This window comes from Sturnus vulgaris, chromosome 1, assembly GCF_052056855.1.
Source record: "Sturnus vulgaris isolate bStuVul1 chromosome 1, bStuVul1.hap1, whole genome shotgun sequence".
NCBI classification, from domain to species: domain Eukaryota; kingdom Metazoa; phylum Chordata; class Aves; order Passeriformes; family Sturnidae; genus Sturnus; species Sturnus vulgaris.
This window is the reverse complement of record NC_142243.1, coordinates 75,287,925-75,302,903: the sequence shown is the minus strand read 5'-3', so window position 1 is coordinate 75,302,903 and position 14,979 is coordinate 75,287,925. Positions and strand designations below refer to the sequence as shown.

The 14,979-nt window shown below is 39.1% G+C and overlaps 1 protein-coding gene across 1 annotated transcript in view; it reads left to right on the top strand.

The window, feature by feature from the left end:
• PHLPP1 (PH domain and leucine rich repeat protein phosphatase 1) overlaps window positions 1-14,979 on the top strand; it is a 134,657-nt gene that overhangs the window by 78,116 nt on the left and 41,562 nt on the right. Inside the window, exon 4 of the mRNA XM_014872427.2 lies at window positions 10,712-10,878. Coding sequence (XP_014727913.2) covers window positions 10,712-10,878 — 167 coding nt within the window. The remainder of the gene's footprint in view (window positions 1-10,711; window positions 10,879-14,979) is intronic.

Below are 14,979 nucleotides of genomic sequence, written 5' to 3'. Positions count from 1 at the left end.
ACGTGGTAAAAATAGCAAGAATAGCAAATTCAACTGATGAGAGTGTGCTGCCATGTTGGCCTTATTCCTTTCGTGTCAGTGCAGAATGCTCTCTTCATACATTTATTTGCACTGTGAAGCTAGCAGAAAATAAGAACAGATTAGAATTTAGCATATACTATACAGGTAAGTAATGCAGGAGCCTCTACAGCTGTAGTCTTCATCTTTCCTCAATTTGTGTAGACATCTACTGAAGCAGAGGTACAGAATTATTGGTTTTGCTTTTCTCTTTTTTTTCTCTGAAGTTATCTAGTTCTGACCATCTGCCTCAGTCTTCTAATTATTTTTTTAGTACAAATTTTACAATTATATACCGAGACTCTTGTAAAATGAGAGTTTGAGCCCTTTAAAGAGGACAAAGCTGATCTGTAACTCCAGTGATATGATATTTATTTCTGATGAGGAGAAAAGGTTTGAGTTCTGACCAGATACTTGGTGCTACAGACCACGTTTATATATATAAATTCTACAGAATCTAGAAATTAATTCTTGCCTTGACTGCAGTTCTGCAAAAATATTGCCAAAATAGGAGATGAAGATGATTAGCTTTTGGGTGTGTTTTACAGAAACTCTGCTGAGGAAATGCAGTGAGCAACAATTGAGTTTTACTGCTAAAGATGTACTTGCTTTTCAGCTGTGCTTCATTCGCCTTTGCGATAGGGATAGGTCGTCAGCCACTTTTTCCTTCAGTACATAAGATTCTGCTCATTAATTCAAGTGAGGGGAAATAAGGCATATCCACTTGTGCATGTAGCTTCATCTTTATTTCAGATACTCTCAGATGTAAGCATTTGGCTTTCTCCTGTCAGCCATGGTCAGCCAGGAAGAGTTTTATGAGAAACTTCCATGCCAGCTTCATTGTGGAGCACAGACTTTGCATAGCTTTTTAGTACAAAATACAGCTTCCAGTCTGTAAAGAAGACTTGAAGCCACTAGTATAATGATTAAGTTAGCCCTACATTGTATTTGCCTTGGCTTGCCCTCTAGCTGATTGACCTATTTCATATGTATTTCTGGATACTGTAATGAGCTGTCTTCACGGAGTTCATCACTGCAGTGATTTTTATTAACAAGTTTCAGTTGTTTCTGCAGGCATTAGGGACAGGCTTTTCTAATGCTTACTGGTCAAAATGGCCTCAGAATACCTTTTTGCAGAGCTTTGATCACAGAGTAGCACCAATGGTGAGTGTAGGGGAAAATCACATGCAAGTGATTAACATAACATAGTTTATTTTAAGATATTTGGGATCTTACTTGTTACAGTGCTGACAATTCATACTTTCATGTCATTGGATGCAGTCTCCTCTCCAAGTGTCTGTTAAGCCGCCTTAGCAATGGATAACCTTCTTCTGGAGGAATACTGTGAAGAACTTTACTTTCTGTGCAATTTGAATTTCTATATTAGTATTTTTGTTTTTACATTTTGCTGTTGGTTATCACCTGTGGTCATTCTACAGGGAATGATTGTGTGCAACAAACAGACTATTTGTGTTGAAGTTAGGGGTTTCTGACATTTCCTTTTAGCTTTATAGTCTTAGTCTGTGTGTACCATTGTGATTCTGGGCTGCCTGGTTTTGTGTGTTTTGGGGACCAGTTGGAGGTCAGGAATGTGCTGGGTGGTCACTGAGAAGGTGTCCATGAAGTAGTTGGTTTGTTTCTTATGCCAGTTGAGCTTTGGAAGCTGGAAAACGAGTCTTTATTCTAATATGACCTAAAATTAATTTAGTGTACAGCCAGCATCAGTGGGCATCTTTTGACAACCTTTAACCAAAGCTTGTTTTTTTGGGAATCAAAATTTGAGTTTCTTCGCACTTGAGACTAAGCAGCACCATTAGCCTGTTGGAAAAGTTGATTCAACATCTAGTCAAGAAAAGAGAACCCAGAAAGATTTTCTCATCTTTGAAGAGTAGGTCTTTTTTTGAGCTGATCCTTACTTACAGGAAATATGGTGACTCTAAGTTTAGCACAAGGAAAGCATTTTTTTCCCTAATACCATGAAATGACAATGTTAAGATAATGCTTTCGCTAAAAATAGATCCCTAAAAATAAACCCACTGCTTCCTTTTGGTGGTGATTACAAGTACTCAAGCATAAACAAACCTTTGGTTTCCATGTGGAGCTTGACTTCCTTTTCTCTGTGTACATGAAGTCTTCAGTATTTGGGACCTTTGCTCTGAAGTCATATCTGGTCATTCTTGCTGTCAGTGGCTTCTTATCATCTCAAGTGTGAAAGCAGAAGATGGGGCAAAACAAACTTGAAGCCGGTTTTGTTGCTCCTTTGATGATAGCACTTGAAAGTGTTCCTCCTCCTCTTTCCCTGCAAAGCCTATTCTTTTGTGCCTTTTGTTATTAGAGTTAGCTGACATTTTGGAAATTAACTTCTGGGTTTGTTTCAGTATAATCAGTCTCTCTTAATGGTTCAGGAGGGAAGCCTGGTATTTTGTCTCAGCTGATTAATTTTGCATGTCTAAATAGTTCAGCTGATTTTAAAGTGTAATGGTGACTTCAAGCTCTTCATTTGTGTTTTAGAGAAATTATAGTTTCACTGTTTGTTTTTTTTTCTTTTGCAGGAATTTAGAGAGTCTGTGGTTCTTATTTTGGGCTTGCTGCCTTCAGTTAATAGTGGTTATTGAAGTATTTCAGCCAAGAGTGAGAACAGAAAACTAGGTATCGCCCACACATTTGGAATAGCATTCAATACTGTTTTTTGAAGCCTCTAAATCAGGTTCTGGTATTATTGAAGCTGAATTTGTGCAGCTCCTGTATAAATATGGGAAAACATCACCCGGAAGTGAGGTGTTGTGTATGTTACCTTTTAAGGTGCGTTCAATCCAGAAGGATCCCAAAGTATTTTCAGTAATCTCTGGAAGTGGAAGAGTAGAAACAAGAGGGAGAATGAACGTAATGTTGCTCTGAATGAAGCTCAGGGAGCCAAGTGTCTGCAGTGAGCACATCCCATAAGATGAGAGGGGATTGCAGGGACTGACATCTTGCACAGTATTTTGGTATGTGTAAGGTGATAATGGTCTTGAAACTGATGGCTGTAACACTGAAAGCCTTTCCAAGCAAAGTCTAGCAGCAAGGAAGAAAGGAGGGGAGTTACTAGCAAAACCTAACTTTAGGGACATTTACCCTCTTTAGGCTTCCTCTGTAGTCAGTGGAGAAGGATTAAAGTCTCCAAGGAGAAGGAATGAGTTCTGGAGACCAGTTTTAGGCTGCAGGCCAGTAGAGATATATCCATGATTATTTGTATTACAAAACACTTGGGCCAGAAGGCCTTTCTGAATTACAATGGTATAATTGCATGAAAAGAGTTCATCTCATTGTAGAATTAATCCATATGATACAGCTGTGTCAAAGAACCTGGATCAGAAATTGAGGACCTAGCATAATCTCTTGCTTAACACAAACAAAATACCCTACCACTGTCTCCATGTGGGACTGGGGAGACTCAGACAAGTGAACTTCTAGTGTAAGTCTTACTGAAGAGTCTGAAATCTATAGTATATGATAGAGTGGTTTGAGTTGGAAGAGACCTTAGATTATCAAGTTCCAAACTCCCCACCATGGGCAGGGACACCTTCCAGTAGACCAGGTTGCTCAAAGCCCCTTACAATCTGACTTTGAACACTTCTAGGGACGAGGCGTTCACAGCATCTCTGAGCAACCTCGGATTATCTTTGTAGCCTTCCTCTGGACTGCTTTAAAAAGTTCACATCTTTACTGTGTTAGAGACCTGGATGTGGCACTCTGGTTGGGGGTCTCACAAAGGGCAGAGTAGAAGGGGAGAATCATCTCCTTTGCCCTCCTGGCCACATCTCTTTTCATGCAGCCCAGCCTGTGGTTGGCCTTCTTGGCTGTGAGTGCATGTTGTTCGCTCATGTCTGGCTTTTCATCCACCAGAATCCCCAAGCCCTCTCCACAGGGCTGCTCTCAGTGATGACTTCTACCAGTCTGTACTTATGTCTGGGGTTGCTTCCTGACCCAGGTGAAGCTCCTGGGACTTGGACTTCTTAAACTTTGTGAGCTCTTGCAGGCTCACTTTTCAAGTTTTTCTGGATCCCTCTGGTTGGCATCTCTTCCTTCTATTTTGTCATCTCTAAGCTTGCTGAGGGTGCACTTGATCTCACTATGTCATTGATAAAGATGTTGAAGAGCACCAGTCACAAGATCTGTGATCCTGAGGCACACTCCACCAGCTTCCACCTGACAGAGAGCAGTTAATCACAACTTTGGCTGCATCCATCCAGCAATTCCTTATCCACTAAATAGTCCACCTTCAAATCCATATCTTAATGGTTTAGAGATAAGGATGTTATGTGGGACTGTGTTGAAGGCCTTAGGAGAAGTCCAGGTGGATGACATCGGTTGGTCTTGCCTTGCTGGCTGCTGCAATCACTCTATTATAAAAAGGCCACCATATTGGCCAGGCATGATTTGCACTTAGTGTCTTGTATGTGCCTTAGCATTACTTCCATGAGCATCTGCTGCATGATTTTCCCATGCTGAAATGAAAAAACACTGAAAGAAAGTCCTTGCTGGAGGGCTGCTCGTTGCAAAGTCTGTGTGCTTTGCAGTACAGCAGCTTGTCTTTGTAAAAAAATTAATGTAACAGGAATAGTAAGAAGAAAAAGAGATTTTTCTTTATTTTTTTGAGACTATCACCTCTTTGGCAGAATTTACAAATTAATTATTTTCAGTCAAGCTGTTCTAAGGATGTTAATATTCCTTGCTCCAGCAAATGGAGATTCACACATCTGAATTATAAGTAGCTTAATGCTACAGCTAATTATTATCACTTAACTCTAAGTTGCATCTTAAGCCTTGTCCTTGCAGGGATTTTAGTGTGAGTATCCCAGCATGACTACCACCAACCTAGAGATTTGATATCATTCCATGGGTAATATTGATACCAGTACATGATCTCTAAAAGAGGAGTACTTTTCTTCCAGGAGGAACAAAATTACTCATATTCTGGTAATGACTTCAGATACTACCCAGCATTTCCAAATGATGGATTATGAATGTCACCTTTTTTGTCAAATTCTTGCTGTCAAGATCTTGGGATACTGGCTTTCACAACTGTGAATTTTTTTTCTGGTCTCCTATTATGAAAAGTAAGGGAGCCCAACTTCTGGTTAATCTCCTTCACATTTCTCCCTCCCCACACACATTTGCTAATGTTGTTTTCAGTTGTTAGAGGTTTGCACAAGGGCCAAAAGTAGAAGTGACCTGTTTGTTTATAAAACTTTGTACAGAGATAAGGAGAGCAGAGAAAGAACAAGCTTAAATTATTGTGCCCCTGCGTCTTGCGGGCTTGGCTGCTTCACCTGCAGAACAGAGATGGGGCAAGAGTGGCCTGTGAGTGCTGGCATGCACTTCTGCCCTGTATCTTAATAAGGAATTAATACTCTGACCTGTGACAGTGCATGTTGGATTTGTGGAGCTGAGTGACAGGCTTTCAAAAAAAATCTTTGCTGGGCTTTAAATTTTCTATGCAAGGCCCTTAGCTTGAGTTGGCGTGTATCTAATTTAACGTTTGAAAGAAAACAAAAAGGAGACGTTGGAAACGCCAGTACCGTTTTAGCCTTGGGCTGCACCCATTTTAACAGTTGTCATTTAAAAATGAAAATATATGGCTTTAAAGAAAAAGCGAATGTTTTATTCTCCCCTCCCCTTCATTAAGTTTTCAGGCATTAGTTTGTTTACCAGGCTAAACAGCTCCTCAGCTCTTGGCTGTGGCTCAGGACACCAGTGTGCTTCCTGGCTCTGGATTTCAGCTCAGTGGAGGGAGGCCTCTCTGCTGAGCAGGGCTTTGATGTTTGAATAGAAAGGAGGATTAGGATTTGAAGCAAGGTTAGTTCTGAGGTGAAGAGAACCTGTTTGCTCCAAGTTAGTTTAGGTATCTCAAGACAATGTATCACTGTTTAGTTAAGGCTTACGCAGGCATTGGTGGGATGTAATGATTATCAAACTGTTTAAAAACAAATCCTAAAGGAGAAAAATTAAACTGCCTTTGTATTGCATGTCTACAGCAGGTATAATTTAACACTGTCAGCTCAGTTCAAACAGACTGGGAATTTGGCTGCCTGTACAGTGTGGGCTGTTTTGCTATTTTGTCTTCTGTTGAAGTCCTCGGCAGTAATTTCTTATCTGAATAGAGCTATAGGGAATGGGATGAGGATAAACAGGAAAAAGCCATAATTACATTGGTTTAAATTCACACCACAGGTCACACCAAAAGATGTCCTTGTATAAACAAAACTTGTGTTTGTCCATACAGCTGGGTTCAGCTGTGCCCATTGCTGACATCCATTGTCAGCAACAGATCATTTTTGTAGTATAGCCAAGGCTTTAAAACAAAGACAATAATCAGTCTTGTTGCATAGCTCAGTGACAGAGGTGTCATTATACTGATGGACAAAGCAAAGTGGTTTTTCAGCCCTGCCGTAGCAAGAAGCAGCAGGAATATGGGTTGATGCAAGTATTTTTCTGTATTTTTGTTGCCAGCTCATAAAGATTTACAGTGAACTCATACTGTATTTTCACAAGTCTTGAAATACTGTTTCCTTTTTAAAAATAGCAAGAAAAAATTAAAGTCAAAACGCTTTGGCAAATCTTTTTTATTTGAAGTAGTGCCTGGACCTAGGCATGAGAGGTACTGCTGGCTTTTTTGAATAGTTATTTTTATTTGTTGGTGTATTGTGGCACAAGTAATACATGTATAAAAGTGAGTTTTCCTATTAGGGAGACTCCTGTTTTTTGGTATGTGTGCAACTCTTAGGTGGGGAGGAGCAGAAGGCATACCACCCAAGTGAGGGAGAGCACTGCAGCAGCATTTTGTGGTGCTATTTGCAGAATAAATCTGCATTTTGTTGCTGTTGTGGGAAAACTAAAAGTCCAATGACAGGTTTTTGGTGTTTGCAGTGGGTCGACCCAGTGCTTTTTGTAGTATATATTGTATATCACTTCTTCAAAACTACGGTTAGTTTGCCATATTCATCTGGAGACTGAAAAAATACAACAATGTAGGCCTAGGATGCATAACGCAGGTTGCAACAGGAACTGGGGGGAAAAAAAGTCTTCCATTGAATTTTGTGGTTTAATGTACAATATTTAGGGTGGTGTTATCCCAGTACTACTCTTCTGGTATTGCACAGGGGACATTGCAACACAATGACAGATTGTAAAGTATTTAAAAATCATATCCAGGGAATGGAGGAAGCAGCATATTTAATATTGTTTATTTATATTTTTTTCTTATTAAATATCCCAACTGAAAAACAGACTTCAAAAAGTGTGAGATCTTGCTTTGTGTTTGAGCTGTATGGCTGTCAAATGTTGCGTGTCTTGCAGAGACAAGCATTGACTCTACAGCTGCTTCTGTAGCTCCTGTCATTGAGAGCTTGTGATGTACCATCTTCTGAGAAGGTCATTGCCCCTGCCATTTCCTCAGTGTTACTGGTGCTGAAATTGTACCAGTGGTACAAGTGTGAAGGGTCTGTGCAGTCTGAGATATGATGAGAAGGCATTTGAGAGGGATTGGTTTGGGCCATGGTGGCTTCTGCCTGTGGACTTTTGAATTGTGCTGCTTGTGGTTTTATTTTTATATATGTATGTATAGCATATCAAACAGCTATACTTTAGTTGTCCACAAGAAAACACCAAACAAACCATAACAAGCACTTAATGCAGGTTCCCTGTGTATCCAGAAAGCCTTTCCCTCTAGCAGTGCTACCACACCAACTCTCTTCACGATTTTTCTAAGAGCATGGATGTGTTGAACACAGCACAGATAACTTGTTGGGATATTTATTTACAGTGGAATATTTTGGTTTTGTTTTCTTCCAGTGGAAGCACGACTTTCTGCAGATAATGTCCTTTTATCCAGATGCATTTTATTCTTTGAATGTAAAGGATATTCTACTCAGCATTTTCCCACCCTTTATCAGCTTCTCTGCAGTGATTCTCCACAGTGAGTCAGAGAAATCCAGTGCTTTATGAAAGAACTGTATCATCTTTCAGGAAAAAAGTCTTTGCTTTTAATAAACAATAGCAAACTCAAGCCTGCACAGTCTTACTACGTTCAAGTCAATTGTAGACAATTGCAAGGTTGATTTCAGAGCAACGTGATTTCAGAATTTCAATATTCAACTTCAGAATAACTGGTGAAAATGTCTGGTGAACTAAAGAAAGTATTAGGATGATGTTCTCTCTCCTTTGTTACTCTTCTTTGTTTTTCATCTTGTTGCTCTATTCTGTAGGAAGTTTTTATAGAACAGTATTGAACAATGAAAAGAGGAAAGTCTTATCCCTGCCTATGAGAATAACTGTGTGTGTTTATGAGAGCCTTCCTTGTGACAATTTCGCAGTTAATTCTTAGAGTACTGTTTAGTAGCAGAAAGACTTTGGTAAAATTACAGTTGATTCCAGAACTAACACCTTTTAAAATAATGATTTTAACTTTTACAGTTATCTCTCTGGTAGAAGAATCATTCAATATTTTTCAATTGCATGAAAATATTAATTAAATACTTTGTATAATAAAGTCATCCTTTAAAAATATCAAACAAAAAATAACCAGTAGATACAACCTGTAAAAATAAAATTACTTGTAACTAGCTTTGTTTCTCAGCGTTTCACAGTTTTAAGAAAGGATTTGCATCCTTTTTTGAGGCAACAATAGAGTTTGTGTATTTGATTTTGTTTGGCTGCATTATCATGATTCCCACTCAGAGTTACCATTTCTGGTTCTTGAGATATTTTTAGAGTAATCAGCCTTGCTAAGCACTGCCGGGTTGCTTATAGCTGTTCATATCACATTCCAAACAAGTAGCTGGAGCAACAGTGTATGCAAGCGTTACACCTGAAATTAAACATTATTCCTTTTTAATTTAACGGGTGTCAGCAGTTTTTCATCTCTTGTGTTTGCAGTGTGATCAGAACTGTACAGTACTGGGCATAAACAGACTGAATACCCAGCATTCAAAGATGACTGCTCAGTATAGCCTATGAATAATTCTTGTCGCATACTACAAGGGGAAGAAAAATACTAGCTACAGTAACAAAAGGACTGAACTAATTGAGTAACAAAAATTCAAGCGTTTTAATGGTTGTGGGAGGACTGTATTATTAATGGTTGCGTTGGAGAAAAACACTGCACTGTCTGTTCCCCTTGAAGCTTATGGCTGTGTGTTTATAATAGCAACCACTTATCCTAAGGCCTGTGTAGCTTGCTTGTTGGAGAGGAAAAAAAAATTCTATGGCCTTCCTTTGAGTGGCAAACTACTTTGCTTAACTCCTCAAAACCTGATGCCTCTAGTTTCAGAGTACTTCGTGGCAGGGACTCTGTCACTGCCCAGAAGGTTGAGTGGTGTGTCCTTCATCAGAAATTGAGAAGCTGAATGTTGCTGGACATTGATAAGGAGTTGTTGGGTCTTTTCCCCTTTTTTGTTCCTTAGATGTGGTGCTTGTACTTCCAGAATGCCAGCATAAAAGGCCAGTGAAATGATAGCTGCTTTTGGTGTGAGCAGCTGACAGAACACCATGACCATTTGAGCACTGTTGGTGTGGTCCCAGAAGTCTAAAATGGTGGTGAAGTTGTTTACTTCTCTTCCTTTGGTTCAGCTGTGCCTGCTCCAAAAATGCCCCTGCTCCTTCTAGAATTTGGCTCCTCTTCCTTGCCCACCATCCCCACTGCCTTGCACTTCCTTGCACCACATGTGTGGTGATGCTTTGCCATGTAGCATGTCCGTGATGCTACTTTGTGAAGGAAGATTTTTAGTAGTGTTGGACAGAAAATATAAGCATTCTACATTGCAGCCTTGAGTTTGTTTCTGATTTTGCTGGTGATATATTTTTTTTTTTTAGTAAAGTCTCATAAATAAGTAAAACAGGAAGATGTAGTTCACTGAAGTGTATCCTAGAGATATGGAAAGGGGCAGTATTACAGTTACTTGAAGAAGTTACCTGTAGGTCTCTGTGGAATGATGCTAGCTATATATATATATATATATATATATATAGTGCTAGGTGGTATGATTTTTTTTTAGCCTCTATAAATTGTGTTTTACTTTCCTCTTTCTAGAAAACAGTGTTAAGCCTCCAAATCTCAGTTTTGTTTTAGTAATATTTTTTATCACTTTTGGGCAGTCTTTTAATTCGTTGAGAAGAAATGAGTGCTTGGTGCTTCACTGCTGGGTTATTGTTTCTCTTCAGTGAGGTGTAAATGGGATAACTCTTCTTCTGTCATTTAATACCCATCTTTGATGTATGAAACCAAGACAGTGGTGATGACTGCTAACACCTCTCTTTCACTCACTTGGAGGAGGCAATGCTACCCAAAGGACTAAACTAAAGGTCATGTTAAATATCTTTTTTTTCTGGTTGTAAAGCATTGCATAACTTCATTAATGAAGATGGATTTATTTCATGTATTAATTTGACAAACCTTTACTCTTTTCTCCCTCCTAGCCATCTGTGGACCTGGTTTAAGCACTGAGGCCAAGAAAGAGATCATGGCATAACTTGCAGCAATTGTTAGATCAGCTATATATGCCAACACTAGCTTCTGCTGTGCTTAAAAACCAGTTTATCTCGTGCTGGTAGAGGTGAAGGAAATGTTCTTTTTTCATTGCTGTATTAATGTACTGGTGTTGTACTTGATTTCCAGGTTGCATCACAACGCATCAGCTCAGTGGATCTTTCATGCTGCAGCCTGGAGCACCTGCCTGCCAACCTGTTTTATAGCCAAGACCTCACTCATCTCAATTTAAAGCAGAACTTCCTGAGGCTAAACCCCAGCCCATCCACAAGTAGAGCGCTTAGTGAATTGCAAAGGTAAAGTGGTATGGTTCTACTACTCTTTCTTTGTCCTTGGAGCTATGATCTGCAGGAACTTTCCTAAAATTTACTACCTCCTCTTGTGGAGCATTGGCCTGACTAATGCTTCAGAAATTGGTTTGTGTGTTAGAAACAGACTGGCTTTCATAAGAAACTTCATGTTTTTCTTGTAAATAGAAGGATATTTTCAGCCCAAAATGCAATTTTCACAATGTGTTTTTATCTACCTACTGAGGCCAGACTGTAGTTAGTTCTTCAGCCTTTGATTCGTGTGAATATGAGTTGGCAAGCTGCCCATCAAAGGCAGCCATTGTAGGTAGGAACAATACTGCATGTGACCAAGTGAAGAAGTGTTTTGTTACCACTCCAAGCAAAGAAAGTTCTGATTTCATAAATTCAGTCTGGTTCCTGTCCTTTTTGTTCTCTGCTCAATCATAATTCTTCTTTCTTAGTATCTGTGACCTTCCAGTTCTTTCTACTGCAGCTCATCTGAGAATGTAACAAATGGCTAGACAGCAGCATGATTGGTGCTCTGAATGATTTAATGTATGTATATGTTCTGTGGAATCAGCGGGCTTTCTATGTTCACAAAGATGAATGTTCCCATACTGAATATAAAGCTGTGATTTTAATTTCAGTGGTAACTGAATTGCAGAGTACCTCAGGATTATATTTGTGGATGGTCCTGTTCAAACAAAATGTTTTAAACCACATTTCTAAATCCCTTCCTCTTTGAAAAACAACCAAAAAATACAAGATGGATTATGCGGGCTGTTGTATTTTTATATCATTCCAATTTCATTTTGGAAAAACAAAAAATTTGGCATAATGAAAGATGAATGAGCCCAGCAAGTCTGCTTCACAAGCAAAGCAGGCAGCTATTCCAAGACCTTACGAACACAGTCTGGAAAGGAATTCTGACTGGACTGTGAATGTCACCATAGGTCTCCAGATAGCAAGTGGAATTTTAGCATAAGCTAGTGATGAACATGGACAAATAGTCAGTTATTTTAATGACTTCTTATAATTTTTCCTTTTTAAAGATCAGAAAGTGCAAAGGAGATACTTTACTATGCTTTGTCCATGTACCTATGGCTAATTTCTGTTTGAAATAGATTTGGATTTGTCCATGTATCTGCAATTAATTCTGTTTGGGATTAGAAAGCATTGATAATTAATGTGATGGACAATGTTGATTCTCTGTTTAATGTTCTCTTGGTATTGCAGTTGTAGGAACAGCTGATGAGTCTTACTGATAGCTAATAAACTGCTACGTTTTTTCTTACTAACATAAGAGTGGAAGAGTTCAGGTGACAAAATATAACTCTCCTGTTTTCTGAGATTCTACTGGGATGAGGAGAATCTAGAGAAGTGGCATATGCCAGAGGTGGTAAAAAATTGATTATCTCTTGTTCTTCTGTGAGCTGGTCCTGTTTGAGCTTGGCAAAAAGGCACGAGGCAGGTCTGGGAACTTCTGGAGGGAAAATAAATATTAGGTTACACAGCACTATTTTGGTGTATCTGAGTTGGTACATCAGAAACTCCTGCCTTTGTTTCCCTTTGTCTGCTTGATGTCCTCCAGCCTTATCTTCACCCAGCATAGGTGGCATTGCCCAGACTGGGAGTAGCTGGAGGAAGCTGTTGCCATTGTTTCCATTGCTGTGCCAGTGGGAAGGACTCTGTGAAGTAGTGGTAGTTTGTACTGAACTAGGAAAAGTTAGGAAAAGTGAGACCCCATTGGTTTTCTTTTGCCTCCCTACTGCAGCAAAAGCATGAGCCTTGACCCTGGTGTGTATTCCCAAGCCATTCTCCTTCCTGCCCTAAGAAACACACAACTGGCTTCTCCTTTGGGTGGGAAAACTTGAGTTGTACTTTTGTTCCCAAAAAGCTTTGAGCCAGCTTGACTGCTAGTAAGTCTGCTTTTCTCCAGTGAGTAAATGCACAGTTATCTAGAAAGAGGAGAGCACTGTATGTTTTGAAATTTTTAATGAAATCCAGTATCAAAATGTGTAAAGTGAAGCTCCTTGTTCCTGTGAACACACATTGTCTGATTTATTTTTTTCTTTTTAAACCAATTCTGTAAGACCATTTTCAGATTTATAGGGGTTGCACAAGGTAAAATGTCACTGAATAAACCAAAAGTCTTTTTTTGTTCACCCATGTTCTTTCAAATCACAGGAAAGCAAGTACAGAATCTCTGCTGTTCTGATTTGGTACTGTTGGCTTTTCTACAAAATTCTCAGTTGCTAAATTGGAGCTGCACACAAGGCACAGCACCATTGAATCAAGCCTACAGGTATTTAAGACTCCAAAATAGCCATGTGCTTGGATGTTGTGAACAAAGCACATTGGCATTTATATACCTACCCTTCCTGGTAAAATTTTAAAGTCAAACCTGGTTAGCAAGACCGTGTAGGAAAATTTGTCCTGCTCTAAGCAGTTTTGGTGCTGCAGTTCCTCTTAATAAATCACTTTGGGTGGTAATTTAATGAATGCTGGATTTCAGAACAAGTGTGTCAAAGACACAATAAAATACCAACTTCTCAGTCATCCACTTAGTAGAATTGCAAGTAGCTGGGTCGTTGTAATGACGTGATGACTAGTGCACTGACATGGCAGGTACAGTCAGGAATGTATTGGGGGAAAAAAGAATTTCTATTTTTGTTTATGCAGTTGCTTCTTTCAGTTGTTAATATAATTTGTTGCATTATAAATAAAATGTTTAGTCCTGATCAGTACATGGCATCTGAAGGTGTACAGAGGTGTAGATACGCTTTTTTTTCCCAGTAGCTGCACTTTTACTTGCTTTACTGTCCACTCAGCCCCCTTTTGTTGCTGTAGATGCTCTGCAGCTGTGAACTTCCATAACTGAATTCTCTGAATATTGAAAGGTAAATACAGCTACCTCTTATTTTTTTTCCACTTATCAGGGAATACATATTTCATGTTATGCATACGAGTAAGCCATCTCAAAAGTCATCTGTGCTGAAAAAGGTAGTAAATGATGCTACTTGTTCTCCCTCACAGAATCTTTTAATACTACAGGAAAGGATGTTTCTCTTTTGGAGAAGAGAGGAGATTACCCGGTTGAGATGCTAACAGGAGTTCAGGCTTGCTCATTTTGCAGAGTACTGTTGCTCTGGGTTTGAGGCAAAAGAATAGACCATAGTCTTTATTTACTGTTGCTCTGCTTCACTGGACTGAGAACACTTTGTATTTGTAAGTAATTGTTTCAGTTGATGTTGTTGGAAAAAAATGGTTGGCATCAAGAATATTATTTTCTTGTTAATGTTGAAAAATAAGTTATCAGTATGTGGATTTTTAAGATAAGAAAAAGAAAAATAAGAAGAAAAGGGAGATGTAATAAGACACAAAGTTATTTTAAAAATAAAGTAAAATTATGCTTGCCAGTTTTATCTAAAGAAAGAATTATTATTTTGATCTTGGTTGTTAATTGTTAGCAGCAATTATATGGATTTTTACCTTAAGATGAGTTGGTATCGTTTCTCTTCCAGAGCCCTTATAGAAATGAACTGCCTTCTTTGGCATCTCAGGTGAAACTCTTTGGGGCTAGTGGCAGAAATTTGAAATGCATCTCTAGTTTATGGGAAGGCTAGAGCACTCTAAATTACTGATGCAAGTATTTCTGAAATCCCTTGCAACTTTGGCAACCTCAAGCCAAACCCTCCTTACAAATTCATTATGCAATAAGGAAGGAGGTCATTTAAAATGCTAGCTTTGTTCAGAAGCAAGAGGGAGCCAGTGTTGCCAGCCCAACTGGTATGAACCCAGCAGGCAAGGTTGCTAGAAGTGTGAGATGTAGCTTCACCTTAGCTTGTACCTAGAGATTGAGGAGCAGGAACAAAAGTCTCCAGTTTGCCACTTGATTGGCCTCAAAACGCCTTAAGGTACTCCTTGTGATTATTACTATTAGTGTATGAAACTGAGGTTAGTGAAGAAAGTTGGATGGTTTAATGAATGTTAATTATGCATCTTCCCCCATTGTCAGGCCCTACCGGGGCATTGCCAGTAGATGCACTGGAGAAGATTTGAGTTTTCTCCTTTTTTTGTTTTTTTTTCCCCTTTATTTTGGGGGAG